This window comes from Pantherophis guttatus, chromosome 1, assembly GCF_059756535.1.
Source record: "Pantherophis guttatus breed Tessera chromosome 1, ASM5975653v1, whole genome shotgun sequence".
Classification (NCBI taxonomy): domain Eukaryota; kingdom Metazoa; phylum Chordata; class Lepidosauria; order Squamata; family Colubridae; genus Pantherophis; species Pantherophis guttatus.
Genome location: NC_142063.1, coordinates 232831611 through 232845982, shown reverse-complemented (window position 1 = coordinate 232845982; position 14372 = coordinate 232831611). Strand labels below are relative to the sequence as shown.

Below are 14372 nucleotides of genomic sequence, written 5' to 3'. Positions count from 1 at the left end.
ACATGGAAGCAAATCAGGAGCCAGTGTAGTTTGCGAAGCAGCGGTGTAACATGGACCATTCTAGGGGTCCCAAAGACTGCTTGTGCTGCCACATTTTGCACTAGCTGAAGCTTCTGAATGCATTTCAGGGATAATCCCATGTACAGCACGTTGCAGTAGTGCAGACAAGAGATGATTAGGGTTTGAGTGACTGAACACAGGGAGCTTTGATCCAGGAAAGGCTGCAGCTGATATACAAACCCAAGTTGTACAAAAGCTCTCCTACCCATGACTGCCAGCTTCAAGCAGGAATCACAAGTACAGGAGATCCCCTAAATTGCAAACTCAATCTGAACAGGTTAGGGCCACCCTATCCAGAACTAAAGATGAGAAAGATCTGTATCTTGAAGCTCCATGCACCCAAAGCCACTCAGCCTTGCCAGGGTTCAGTAGTAGCCTGGATATGGTTATGGTTAATAATTATGGTTCGGTTTTATCTGCCTCAAATTATAGGTGTCCGTTTTATTTCATCTTTACACAGTCTTAATCATTTCACAGTAAATAATGAATGTATATATTTATAAAATTGTTAGTCTTATTTGTTATGCTTTACAGAATGATTTTCAGTATTGTATTTTGATAACCTAAGGTTTATTATGAGCAGTTGACTAGAAAAGAGGTTTACATTAAAAATAAAACAAGGCTTACTGGTTTTATTCCAATATCCAAGGCCTATTCTCTCACACTCTCTTCTTAAATCTTGAAACATTCCTATTCTGTTTTTGTTTTCCCTATAAGGCTTTGAGGGCTTCGCTTTACCCTCTTCTTTCTCCACCGTTACCATTCCTCATTTAAATGCTTCTGCTATGGGTCAAAAAAGGATAGGAACTACTATTTCCTTTATATTTTAGGCACAATCATTGTCCTCACAATTTCTGTTCTCTTTTACACTTTTCTTAATTGTAGTCATTCCTATCTCTCCCTTTTCAAATTCCTTTCTGTAAATGTAAAATTTTACTGTGGTTAAACACTTTTCTCTTTAATTGTTCCTTTCTTCTTCTTTTTTTTTAATAGTCTTTATTGATACTGGATAGTTATTTTGTTTTTCTTCCTCCAGAGAAATTCAATTTTCTTAAAAGTGTCTCTTACGTTCTAATGTCTTCCATTCACTTAATTTTCCTTTTGATTATCCAACTCAATCCTCTCCTCCCGTTTTTTGTTGGCAACCTCTGTGAGAATCAAGCTCTCACTTAACTTTTTTTTATTGTTTTATTATTTTAACCCAAGCACTGCAAATCTAACTTAAATACTACGCATGCATTTTGTCTATCAACATAATGAACTATAAACCAATATATTAGTACTAGTTCATCTGATTTATGTACTTCCTTTATGTACTTCTTGAAGAATCAGTTATTTCACAATGGATAATGACCCCAAAATATGTTATTCAAGTATATACAAGACTAAAAAGATATGGGTAATAACTTAATTCCTTGGCATGACAATTTATCTTTAAAAAAAAGAACCGCATCATCTAGAACAGCGGCCCCCAACCTTTTGAACACTAGGGACTGGTTCCCTGGAGAGAGGTTTTTCCGCGGACCGGAGGGGGTGTGGTTTCATGTGCTGCCTGAATCCCGCAGATGGGGCTTCGTTTGTTTGCACAACCCAGTTTCTGGCATGCCATGGACCGACGCTGGTCCAGAGACTGGAGTTTGGGGACCTCTAATGTAGGACAAAGATATGTGACTGTAAATATTCAGGCAACCAATAGGAAGAAGCAAAGAGGTCTGTGTTGTGACTCTTTTGCCTAGATTTTTCCAGCCCAGAAAAATGGTAGCCCCATGACGGTGGTGGTGATGATGATGAAGGTAGTGATAAATCTGTGATCTGCAGTTGAAAGCAACTATATTTAGCAAATGTAGGACATGTTTTCAGATCATAATCACAGAAACTTTGAGTCTGATCAAAACAGACTCAACTGAACAGTGAATTTCAAAATCTCAAATGTCAACAAGAGATCCGAGATTGATGTTCAAATTCCTTAAAAATGCAGGCTGATGAAAAATGTATTTCGTGATAGAGAGTCGATTCTGCTGTGCCACCTGCTTTGTGGAACATGATTCCCTGGAGATGAGATTGGCCTTGAGTGTGTTGGTTTATTGTAAGGCTCTGAAGAGATTGGGATTCAGGAGTGTAATGGAGTCGGTACAGTGGTTGTTATAAAGAATGAGTTTATTTTAGCTGTTTTATAGATCTTATGTTTTTAATATGCTTTTATATTTTTTCCTCATTTTTAAATTGTATTGTTCTTTTTGTTGCTTTCGTTTTTGTTTCAATTTTTTGTAAGCTGTCCACTGTAAGCTGAGATGGGTGGCTATATAAATTTAGGTAATATATAAACTGATGCACACCTAAACTGTTTAAGAACAGTTCCTTTGCTTCGAGAATAAAAAAAGGTGTTGATATATGAAATTATAAATGAAAAAGAATAGAAACTATAGTACACAATTCTATATTTCTCTATTAATTAATTTACATCTCATTTTTTCAGCCTGAGTACTAGAGGTTTCCAAAGGAAAGAAAAACAAAAATTTGATTTTGCATTGCTAGAAGAGAGAAAGCAATTAAGCAATTAATCTTCCATTACACATTGATTTTTGGGATAATTAATTTAAAAAGTGTTAAGAGAATGTACAACAAATACATAGAAAATTGCCACATTACTTTTAGCTACACAAATTCTTCTCCCTTTCTATAGTTTTATATATGTCTAGATTTAGGGGAAAACCTCAACTCTTTCCACAAAAAAAACCCAATATGAATAATATTGGTAGAAAAAAATGTCACAATAATTATCTTACTTTCTCATACATAAGTTGTTACAATACTTATCTTATTTATACTGTATGTATGCCTAGCAAATACTACACTTTAAGATCATTAATATTCCCTCAAAAATTGAAATTTGCTCTGTAAAATAAAACAAGTAAAACACAAATAGTATCATCACATTTACAATTCAAAAATATACCAGAAAAAATTTACATTTGTGATTTTGTAGAGTTATTCAAGCCCTGAACTATAAGAGTTAAAATAACACTTCATTCTGCAATACGTTTTCCAATTCCCACAAATCAACATAGACTCAGCAAAGCTTAAATTGTGTTTAGCTTACTTATATCCATGAATTCTCTTATAAAAAAGAATAACTCGTGCCAATGGAATCACAAGCTGAAATGGAGAATAGGGAACAAGAAAAAGTTGGTTTCACTGTCATCATTTACAAAGAAAAAAAAGTCTCAAATATAAATGTCATCCCATGTCAAAAATAAAAAACAGCAAAGAACCTTTTCCTACCCGTAATCATACATTTTTAAAGGGCTTTAGGAAGCTTCCATCATCTAATGTTTCTGGAATACAGCAAACTTAGGCACATGACTAAATTGTAGCAGGCACCTGCCAATTTTTGTTCACCATAAACCAACATTTGACCGACTGTTACATGTATCTCTATCAAATTTTAAAAAAACAACTTCTGTAGAAAAATCTGGAAGAAAATGACAACTTGAGATGAATGCAGACATACTTTTATAGAACTAAATTATACAATTACCCAGTGTTTTCCCTTTTCATTCTTTGGAGAAACCTAGAATTAAGAATATAATTATAACTACAAAACAGGCTAAGAATTTCAACTAATATACTCTGAGTAATGTTGAGCTATGGGTTTGGAAGCCTTTTGATGTCAGAGATGCTCCACCTTTTGAGTCCAGACAATGTGACACTTCCCCATGCAGAAGAGGTTTATAACTTGAGGGATCCTCTAGGCTCACAGGACCAACTTGAAGAGCAGGTGGCAGTTGTGACTTGGGAAAATCTTCACCTTCTGCTCTAGTTAAGAGCCTTTTCTATCTGCTTATAGCCACAAATGATTTAATCAGCTCTTGTTCGGATTAGTACCACAAAGCTCTTACAAAAACCTTACCTAGTCTAAAATGCAATGGCTCATCAAGTGATGAAGTTCTACATCACCTTAGGGAACACAGGGACAAGCCCTCTCAACCACTTTCTTCCTTTTGGGGCAATACTGTTCTCCCTAATATCAGGTTTATTCCTATTCTAAGCCAAAATATGAAATCCTGACTTTTCATTAGTGCATTCTGTGAGCTCAGCCAGTCTTGTTTGTGAGCCATGGCTGTAGATTAGCATTATATACAGGTAGTCCTCGGGTACAACAGCACCTTGGGCCCAGATTATTGTCACTAAATATTGTAGTTGTAAAGCAAGGTATTGCATGGCTTCGCAAAGTCAATCCAGGCAGTCCCAGTTGATATTCTAACTCCAGGACACATAGGTCATTAAGTGGGAAGGAAAGGGAATCCCAGGTAAGAAGCCCCCCCCCCCATCCCCATTGCAACCAGGAGGTGGGGGAGGCCCTGGGAGGCCCAGCATAGTTTATGTGTAAATTGAGGGTGGGGGCAATACAGGTTTAGCACAAATTCAGAAAGACTGAGCAAAAAGAGTGTGGGCTGCATGGGTTTATGTGTGGAAATGCAGGGGAGCCTGGAAAAGAGGGCATGGTATGCATGTACATGAGTGCAGGGAGGTCAAGCGTGAAGGTGCTGGTGGGTGCATATATTTGTGCAAGTGGAGGAAGGCCCAAGGAAGGAGGATGCTGGTGGGTGTATGTGCGTGAAAGAGAGTGCCTGCAGGAAGCCAGCAGAGAAAGTCGGCAACAGCAATCATGTGACTGCAGATGCTTGCAATGGGTCATAAGGAGCATGAGTGGCGCTGCAGACTAATGCTACTGTTAAAGGTAGCATTTAGCTTCCAGCTGCCTGCAATTACTGCGAGTTCAGTTCTCACCAGGCTCAAGGTTGACTCAGCCTTCCATCCTTTCTAAGATAGGTAAAATGAGGACCCGGTTTGTGGGGGCAATAAGCTGACTTTGTATAAAATATACAAAAGTATGAAGGCTATTGCTTAACGCCTTGTAAATCACCCTGAGTCTCCAGAGAAGGGCGGCATATAAATAAATAAATAAATAAATAAATAAATAAATAAATAAAAGTGCGGGCTGGTTGCCAAGTATACGGATTTTGGTCATGTTGCTGCGGGCTAGAACTTTGAGAACCAGTTGTCAATCCCTTTGTTCCATGCCATCATAACTTCAAACAGTTGCTGAACAAATTCAAGAATTGCCTGTTGAGTTTGGAATTGGATTCCATATTTACTTAATCATAATTAAGGAAATCATGGTTAGCACTACAACTGGATCCAGCCCGATTTATCTCTATTGAAAAAGAAAGCACATTTCTAAATCAACAGTACTGACTTATTTCATCTGACAAGGACATTTCTTATTACAAAGAATTTCAAACAACCTTTCTTAGATAGGAAGATATGTGGAAGCAATCTGTTATGGTACAGAATACACTAAAATTTAAATTCACTGAAATAAAATGCAATAGATGGTAAAATGTATTCTGGGTTTTTTTTAATATAACTTTGTTCGAATTAATACTCAGTACACACAGATAGCTATCAGTTTGAAAAGTATACTCATGATCTACAGATGTCCTAGTCATTATTATCTTGAGATTTGATAATATATTACTAACATCAAATTATTGCAAAAACAGTTCAAATTATGAAACGGAAATTAAATACTCAAATTATTTTTGGGGAAAAAATAGAATCAGCTTTTAGAAAATAAGTCAGTAAAACATGTAAAACTCAGATTTAATTGATCTAACAGAGACCTCTAGTGGTAGGAACATGATTATACTATTTGTAATTTTAGAAAAAACAACACTGTAACAAATGTCTAGGGTTCTCCCAAAGGTGTTTTTTTCAAGAGGCACCTGGACTTTCTGGTTTTTCTTTGAAGATGTTTCACTTCTTCCAATCCCTCTTCAAAATCCACATTAAATATTTTTCCTAAGCATTTGGTTTCCTTAGACCATAGATTTCCATATACAAACAAGAAAGGTTTGTTCAACATATTTTGTTATCAATCTTATATATTACTATAATTAGATCATTGTAACAGAGTTTGATTAAATGGATATGTGGACACGATATGTGCACTTACCTTGCACACAGTCTCTGCATCCCAAGGCAAAATCGTCTTCAAATCAATTATTTCACAGGAGACTCCTAATTTTTCTTGTGCCATAACTGCTACCTCTTTTATGACATGAACCTAAACATTAGGAGAAAGCATGAAATAAACTTTAAATCTCATAAATTTCAACAAAATCTAAGTCTCACTAACATTCTGGTTCTAATTCTATCTATTTGGGTCTTATTTAATTTCCATCACTTTCGTTAGAAGAATATTCTAGAATATTTACATGGATGCATAATGGAGGACCGAACAAAACAGAAATATCTGATGAAGTGATCACTTCAGATAGCAACACTATCCAGATGAACATGGCAATAAAGTGATAATGGTAAAATAAGTATTAGGAAGTAATAGTAGGAACTAGTAACAAGTATCAAATCCTAACAAATCTTACTCACCTGAGTACCCCAAGCCACTAAAGTTACATCACTTCCATCCTGAAGCACTTCTGCTTGAGACAAAGGGATGGAGTAAGGCTCCACAGGGACTTGTTCCACTGAATAAAAAGAAAGCAATGAAGTTTATAATTTGAGTATCTAGAACAGAAATACGGAACTACAACTTCTAGCAGGCCCAATTAGTGTGTATGTAGTTGAAGGATGCTGGCAAAATCTGAAGGGACAGCATGTTTTCCATTCCTTCAGGAAGGTATCTAAATTTAAAGCCATAGCTGTAACAGAACTCACAAGGGAAGTTCCATTCTGAAGAATCAGAAATCCAGTGGCAACATATGAAGATAAAAATTAATTCACTTGTGTCAATGTGCAATTTATTATCAGTTGAAGCTATGAGTGCAGAAAATAAAAAATAAATCCTGGAGACATAATTTAGGAATTTCCTTTGAATCAGAAAACTACTTCTAGCAGAACAACATATGATTTACTGAAAAACTTAAACCACAATTAAAAGTTGGATGAAATCCAAGTTTTGGGGGAAAAGGAAGCAATAACTAAAACTCGCTACAAATTTAGCTGGCTGACAAGTGCTCTTTTAAATCAAAAAAATCTGTTTGTATTCACAATTATTCGGATATATTGCAGTAAAAACCAAACAAAATTAAATATACAGATAATCCAACAAGATCCCATTTTTGCAAGCACAATTGGCCTTCTCTATGACTGTATTATAGTTCAGCCTGAATAAGGGCATCACAATAACAAGAAATTAAGCATATGCATGATATATGCTAATATGACAATTTATGAATGGGGGTACAGATCTAACAGCAATGGCAGAAGGCCAGCAGTGATAGGGAAGTTGTCTAACATAGTGCCCTATTTATGTACATGCAAGAGATGGATACAGAAATGTATCTACAAAAATGTATCCATAGAAACAACTTCCTCCAATTTGATAGTTTTTAAAAGCCAGTACCAACTGTCAACTGAATTATATGCTTCCCCTCCTCTCAACGTCATTCTACTATAGAAGAGGTATTCCTCCAACCAGTTGTTTCTTGGGGCTCACGTACTAAACTTTCTCAGTCAAAATATTTTACGGCAATCTCCTAATCTTTGGAGGTGTTTTTCAGGGATGCAATGGTTGGATCAAATTTTCACTGAACCGCCATACTCTACTATTCAGGAACCAAAACTAGTTTAGCTTGGGTTAAAGTACAAAATTATTTGAGTTTCCACTCTTCAGAAATCGAGGAAATGGGAAATGAGATCAAGATCTTTTATTTTATCTAGTACAGTCTACAAAGATTGTGTTTATTCTTTATATGTCATAAATTTACAAATTGAAGTCCCTGTACTCACAATCTGCATCCTTCTTTCAAGTTAATCTTGGGCTTGGAGGGACATATCCAGTCAGACTTCAAGAAGTGAATTTCCCAAATCCCTTGATAGAATTCCCTGATGAGATTATGCCTTATTGCATAATTGCATTTTATGAAAGCGCACAAGAGTTGGCACTTAGAACTCCACTCCCTATACTTGTACAATTCATCCACAATTCATCCCTACCTTAACCATACTGACTTCATATAGTATAAGGTCACTATGAAGCATACTGATGCATATCCCAATATACTAACATTTCTGCTATCATGGTAAATCCGTAGACAACCTATTTCTTCGTTGTAAGCATTAAGAATGTAATTGTCACTCAGTCTCTTGATACAGTAAAGCTATAGGAGACAATCTAATAATCTTTGGGAAAGAGCCTATTCATATATTGAAGAAAATGTCCTGTTTAAAAAATATTAAATTGGCAAATATTATAAAAAGCAACCATTGCAAGATTCTAGTACTTACTATGAAAAGCTGTTAGTAAATGCACTAGCTTGTTTGCTAGTTTTAGAATGTTTAGAAAAAGTTACTTTTTTCTAACTTTCACATAATTTACCTTAAGTGTTTTCAATTGTTTTACATTTGCTATTTTTCTTAAACTTGTTTGCTTTGCATATTTTGTGTATCTTCTATTTAGACTAACATTCTCACCATTTGGAAACATTATAAAGGCTTGCATTTATAATTGTCATTTTCATTCAGGTCTTTAAATATTTTGTGAACACTTAACTATAAATATAGATATATAACTACAGTTATATAGATATATAGGCATATAAATATAGGAAATATAGGAAACAGAAAATATTTTATATTTCATTTATACTAATAAATGTTATTATTCGGATACATAAATCTTTATCCTGATACGTTAACTATGCTGCAATTGCAAGATACTCATTCACAGATACTTAGATAAAGACAACTGCTAATTCATGCATGTTGCAGTATACGAGTTTTAATTCTATTAAACCTTAATTGTAGTAGAAAAACATGTGTATATCTTGTGACAGGATATTTTGAACACCGATTGAAAAACTAGTTGTTTTTAATCTTACTTGCCATGTCACTATAACAACCACTGATGCAAATCATTTATTTCTATACTATTTATGTCATAAAAGGTGGAATTAAATGAAGCTGAAAAGGTCATAAGAACAAATTCTCCGCAAGAAATTTAAACCCGATAATGTCAAGATGACTCATTTTTTCCTCTAAGTACCACTATTTACTTTTGAATCATTGAACAGTTCATTTAAAAACCCTCTATTATTTAAAGTTTAATTTCTGAAAAACAACTGTTTTGTTTGAATAGAACAGTTTCTCAATACCCTAAATTTGTGCTAAAATCATAAGAATGTCCTTATAATGTAAGTTACCTGTCTTACATAAATCAGGACTGTTCAACAATAAAATCCCACAGCTATTTAAGGAGGTCAGAAATATATGCACCTTGCCATAATTTCTACATCTCACAAGCTAGGGAAAGAATTTTGGTTGAATGCAGATTCCGCTTAACTCAATGAAACCAACTATAAATTATCAGTTATGACTACATGAGCTATTATAACTTTGGGGGGGATTCAGTTTTATTTTCTTCTTTCATTTGACAGAAGTTAGGGATATGAAGAATATTCAAAAAATGAATCTTTCCATGCACAGAATAGCTATTTTTCGGTAGTCAATAATCAAACCAAAATTGGAGTGGAATGGTTTGTTCATGCATTGAACAAAACTATTTTCATTTTGGTAGCAATGGTATGGGGAAAAAGAAGACAAGGAAAAAACAACAAAGTCATCAGAAGTTGAAAGGAGACACAGGAGAAAGGGAAGTTGCTCATAAGGCTGGGGAGTTGGTGGGATAAGCTGCACTGGACACTGAAGGGAGGCAGGGGACAATTCATATCTGAATTGAGATTCCATGCTTGTTTGTAGCCCACAGTACAACAATGACTTTATAGTGCTAGAAAATGCACTGCAATATTTGACCAACACTAAATATAGTGAGAAGAACTCTTCAATCAACAGGATGGTCAATTATTAGATATGGTTAGTAATTCTGCAGTGAGCAATTTATGATTGAATTAGATGATACACTGTCTGTTCAACTCATGTATCCTATGTTTCTACCATCATGTGAATAAATAAGATGTAGGTTATACTTTTTTACCTTGAATACAATGAGAAAAAATTTACCTGCTGCTCTGTACATTATTTTAGGTTCAAAGAATATGCAAGGGTTTTTATCTTCTATACATGACAATAACAGTCCCTTCGCTTCAATAGGTCCTCTTGGAACAACAATCTTCAAGAAAATGAATACATAAACAAGTTAGAGAGTATCTTGACTAGGAAAAATATCAAAAGTAAAAAATAAACATTGTTCCAAGGGATAATTTCCTATTTCAAATTATCCCATTATGACAGTGAAAAGATGCTAAATGAATGGCAAGGACAAATAATTTTATCTGGTTAAATAAATGACTAGGCATTAAAGAATTTTTAAACTGAATAAGAAAAAGGGAGATTGGTGGCACCAAATTATACTATCAGGATAATTATTCAACCTGGATCACAGATTCAGTTAGCACTATACACATGGATTACATCTATGGAAGAAGTAGTATGTGCATATCTATCTGTCTATCTATCTATCTATCTATCTATCATATCAATCAGCTCCTATTAAAATATGATTCAGAGATCAAACATGTCAATGTCTGTATGATTAAATAGATGCAGAATTTAAGCAGTGTAACTGACATGCAAAAGTGGGAATATCAATAAAAATGAATATCAACTTTGGGGTGAATAATATACTTAGAGAAAATGGGTACAAAATGTTCTATTGTTCCAATGATGATTACTAAAATAGATAACAAATATTGAAATAAAATATCAAAATATAAAAATCAAGATGGAATCATAAATCATATCTAGTGGCAAAGTCAAAAAACTCAGTTGGCACTGGAAATTAAACTACTATCGGATGCAACAAGTTTTAAATGTTGGTTTTCCTTTTCCATTGATCATTTTTTCATTATTAGCAAACATTATATACTTACAAAATACACTCTGATTTTATATATGAAAACTGGTATCAGAATACTTTATACTTCTTACTGGAAATCACATCTACTCTTTCATTAGAGGAATGACAGCTGAAACTATGGGAACACTAATCAATATGAAAAATAACTTCATATATGAAAAAAAAAAACCAAGTCTGATGGTAATTTCAATTTAACCCAGAAATCATTTATGAATAATTCTGTACATAGCTTGCTACCACATGCAAGATTTGAATTTTCTTAAAATAAGATGTTTAATCTCTTTAACCAGAGTCATTTACTACTTAGCTATTCTTTAACGTATGATTTTAAAAATAGCTTTGAAGGTATTAAACTGACACAAAATTATATTTGTTGTAATCCAAGTTGATAAGCAAGCATAAAACCCAGATTTTTTTTCTTCCAAGGGGATTATTTTATAAATACATAACGTTTAATTTTACCTTGTGATGTATTATTCTGCAAATTTTCCTGTGTGGTATTTGTATTCCATAATTTCCTTGTATCTTTTTTAATATAAAAAACTTTTTATATGTAACCTTTTATATTTACAAAGAATTATTAGAACACTCTAAAAGACTATCTAATAAATGATTATACCTTCAATCCTGGACAGTGAGCAAAAAAGGATTCTGGGGACTGAGAGTGGTACAATGCACCATGACCCACACATCCCCACGGCGCTCTTATTGTAAGGCTTCCACAGTTAAAGAGATCTCCAGAACGGTATCGATATTTTGCTGCCTCATTAACAATCTGAAGAAATATAGAGATATATTTAACATTACATGTGGTTATCAAGACATATTCATGCAGTTAAAGCACATTCATGTTCTACTAGAACCGTAGTGGCGCTATCAGGATTCCAAGTAACACCCCCAACGAAAGAAGACTCCGAGGATTGAAGTTCCTCAAAGTTCCATTTTATTAGAGATGTCATATTGGCACATCTGGGAAAACACGAATCTGAAAGCTTCCAGGTTTTCCCCACCCAGAAGAAAGTCCAAGTCCCTGCCCAGCATCCACATATCCATCACATGGTCCAATCTACGGGACCACCTGCTACCACCAATAGCCTCCCACCAACCAGTACGCTCCCATAGAGAGGGGCTCCTCCGGGTGCCGTCGGCCAAACAATGTCGACTGGCGGCTCCCAGGGGGAGAGCCTTCTCTGTGGGGGCACTTACTATCTGGAACGAGCTCCCCCCGGAGATACAGAGGATCCCGGATCTGCGTACCTTCCGTCGCGCACTCAAGACTTTCTTATTTCATCAAGCTGGCCTGACTTAAGTCTTTCCCCTTTTTAAATGGAAATTTTAAATTTGTTTTTAAATTATTGGGGTTTTAAATTTGTTCAGCCAAATTATTTAATTCATTTTATTTTAAATTTTGTATTTATATGTTTTATTCTATTGCTGTTCACTGCCCTGAGTCCTTCGGGAGTAGGGCGGTATATAAATTCAATAAAATACAAAAAAATACAAATACAAAATACAATCAAGATACCATCCTAACTGGAGATGCCTCCCAGTTTCAGCCCTCCAGGTGCAGGGCAAGATATCCTAGACTCTCTGAGAAAGGAATGTCTATGTATCACCCATGCTCCATACAATCCCCTCTCCCAGTTTCCCACAGTAGTAAATGTGGCAGGCCTGAAGGCCCAATGCAAAAGATTGCTTCCAGGCCTGACAGGTATTGGTTAGAATGCAGTACTTCAGACTACTTCTGCTGACTTCGGCAGTTCAAGTCTCACTGGCTCCAAGTTGACTCAGCTTTCCATCCTTTAAGTGGGTAAAATGAGGACCCAGATTGTTGGGGGCAACAGGCTGATACTGTAAACTGCTTAGAGAAGGCTGTAAAGCACTGTGAAGCAGTATATAAGTCTAAGTGCTATTGCTATTATAGATTATGCAGAAACAAGAGGCAAATTTTGAAATTATGGATACTATCAACAGAAGTGTAAAGAAACTAATATGAGGCAAGAGCATTATGTGCACAGCTTGGAGTTGTACAAAATAAAAGAAGGAAATCAAAATAACAATAATAATATGCAAATTAGAGCCTTACGTGGAATAAAGATGCCAGATGTACAAACTAGCTGTAAAAAAGGAGCACAAGCCATGATTTCTGGTGCAATCTGGATAAATGAGAAAGCCAAAGAATACCAAAAAAGATGTCATTGCTTCATTGATTACAGAAAGTGCTTTAATTGTGTTGATAACATCAAGCTGTGGAATGTAGTTAGAAAAATGGAAATCCCAGAGCATCTCATGGTCCACTATTCTGATAATCAAAAATGCAAAGGATTTGCAAGAAACATGACAGTGAAAAAAATAGTACTAAAATTAAATATAAAGACCAAACTAACAACAACTGGTAGAACAACTAGGATTGACAACGAAGATACTGAAGTGGAAGATAGCTTTTGTCTTTTAGGATCAACCATCCCAGAAAAGAAACAAGCAATAAAGAAAAATACTGCTGACAATTATTCCATACCGCAATCATGAAGGCCTTGGAAAAGATATTCAGATACCATGATGTCTTTATATCTACAAAAGAGAATTGTGCAAGCCACAGTATTCCTTATGACTGTTCTGCCTCAGCTACGGACCCCAAAGAACGCAGCACACACTAAGTCTGTACAAACCTTAGTTTACTAAATTAAATCAGTCTTTTTCAAACAAAGGCTATTAATTAACTTTCTTAACAGCCTACAAGAATCCAAAGAATAATCGTAATCTTACTATGGTTGGCAGAAAGCCCAGAAGAAATTTGCAGAGAACTAAGATCAAGATCCGAAGGAGAGTAAACGAAGTTGTTCCCTGCAAATTGCCTCAGTCGTCCTTCCTTAAATAGGCTAAGGGAGTGGCCAATTAGCCCCAATCCTTACTCTCAAGGAGATCTCCTCCTGAGAAGCCACTCCTGTCTTTTGGCAGCTCTGCGTGCCCGTGCATCAAGAAGAGGCTCCTGTTCTTCTTCCTCTTCATTTATGGGAGCTTCTGAAGGCGCTGGCTAAATCCCCGCCTCTGGCACCACACCTTCTCCAGCCTCATTGTCCAACTCGAGTGCCAGCTGCATAGGCTGCTGGCGCAGCATCACACCAGCCTCCTCGCTGTCGGAATCAGCTACTAGCTGCATAGGCCGCTGACGGGCCACAACAATGACACTCTATGGCCGTGATAGCGACCAATGGCATGTGTGCCAAAGGTGGCAGGTGGAGCCATATCTGTAGGCATGCGAGCATTGCCCTAGCTCAGCTCCAGCGCTCATGCGCGTGCCAGCCAGCTGATTTTCGGGCCTTCCAGGCCCACCGGAAGTCAAGAAATGGGCTGGTTCTGGCCTCTGGAGGGCCTTGGGGGGGGGGGAGGCCATTTTCACCCTCCCCAGGCT

The 14372-nt window shown here is 36.0% G+C and overlaps 1 protein-coding gene across 1 annotated transcript in view; it reads right to left on the bottom strand.

Annotated features, from left to right (window-relative positions):
- BCKDHB (branched chain keto acid dehydrogenase E1 subunit beta) overlaps window positions 1-14372 on the bottom strand; it is a 47182-nt gene that overhangs the window by 25332 nt on the left and 7478 nt on the right. The window contains exons 5-8 of the mRNA XM_034431847.3: window positions 11580-11735; window positions 10105-10213; window positions 6514-6611; window positions 6080-6190 (exon numbers count right to left, since the gene is read on the bottom strand). Coding sequence (XP_034287738.2) covers window positions 6080-6190; window positions 6514-6611; window positions 10105-10213; window positions 11580-11735 — 474 coding nt within the window. The remainder of the gene's footprint in view (window positions 1-6079; window positions 6191-6513; window positions 6612-10104; window positions 10214-11579; window positions 11736-14372) is intronic.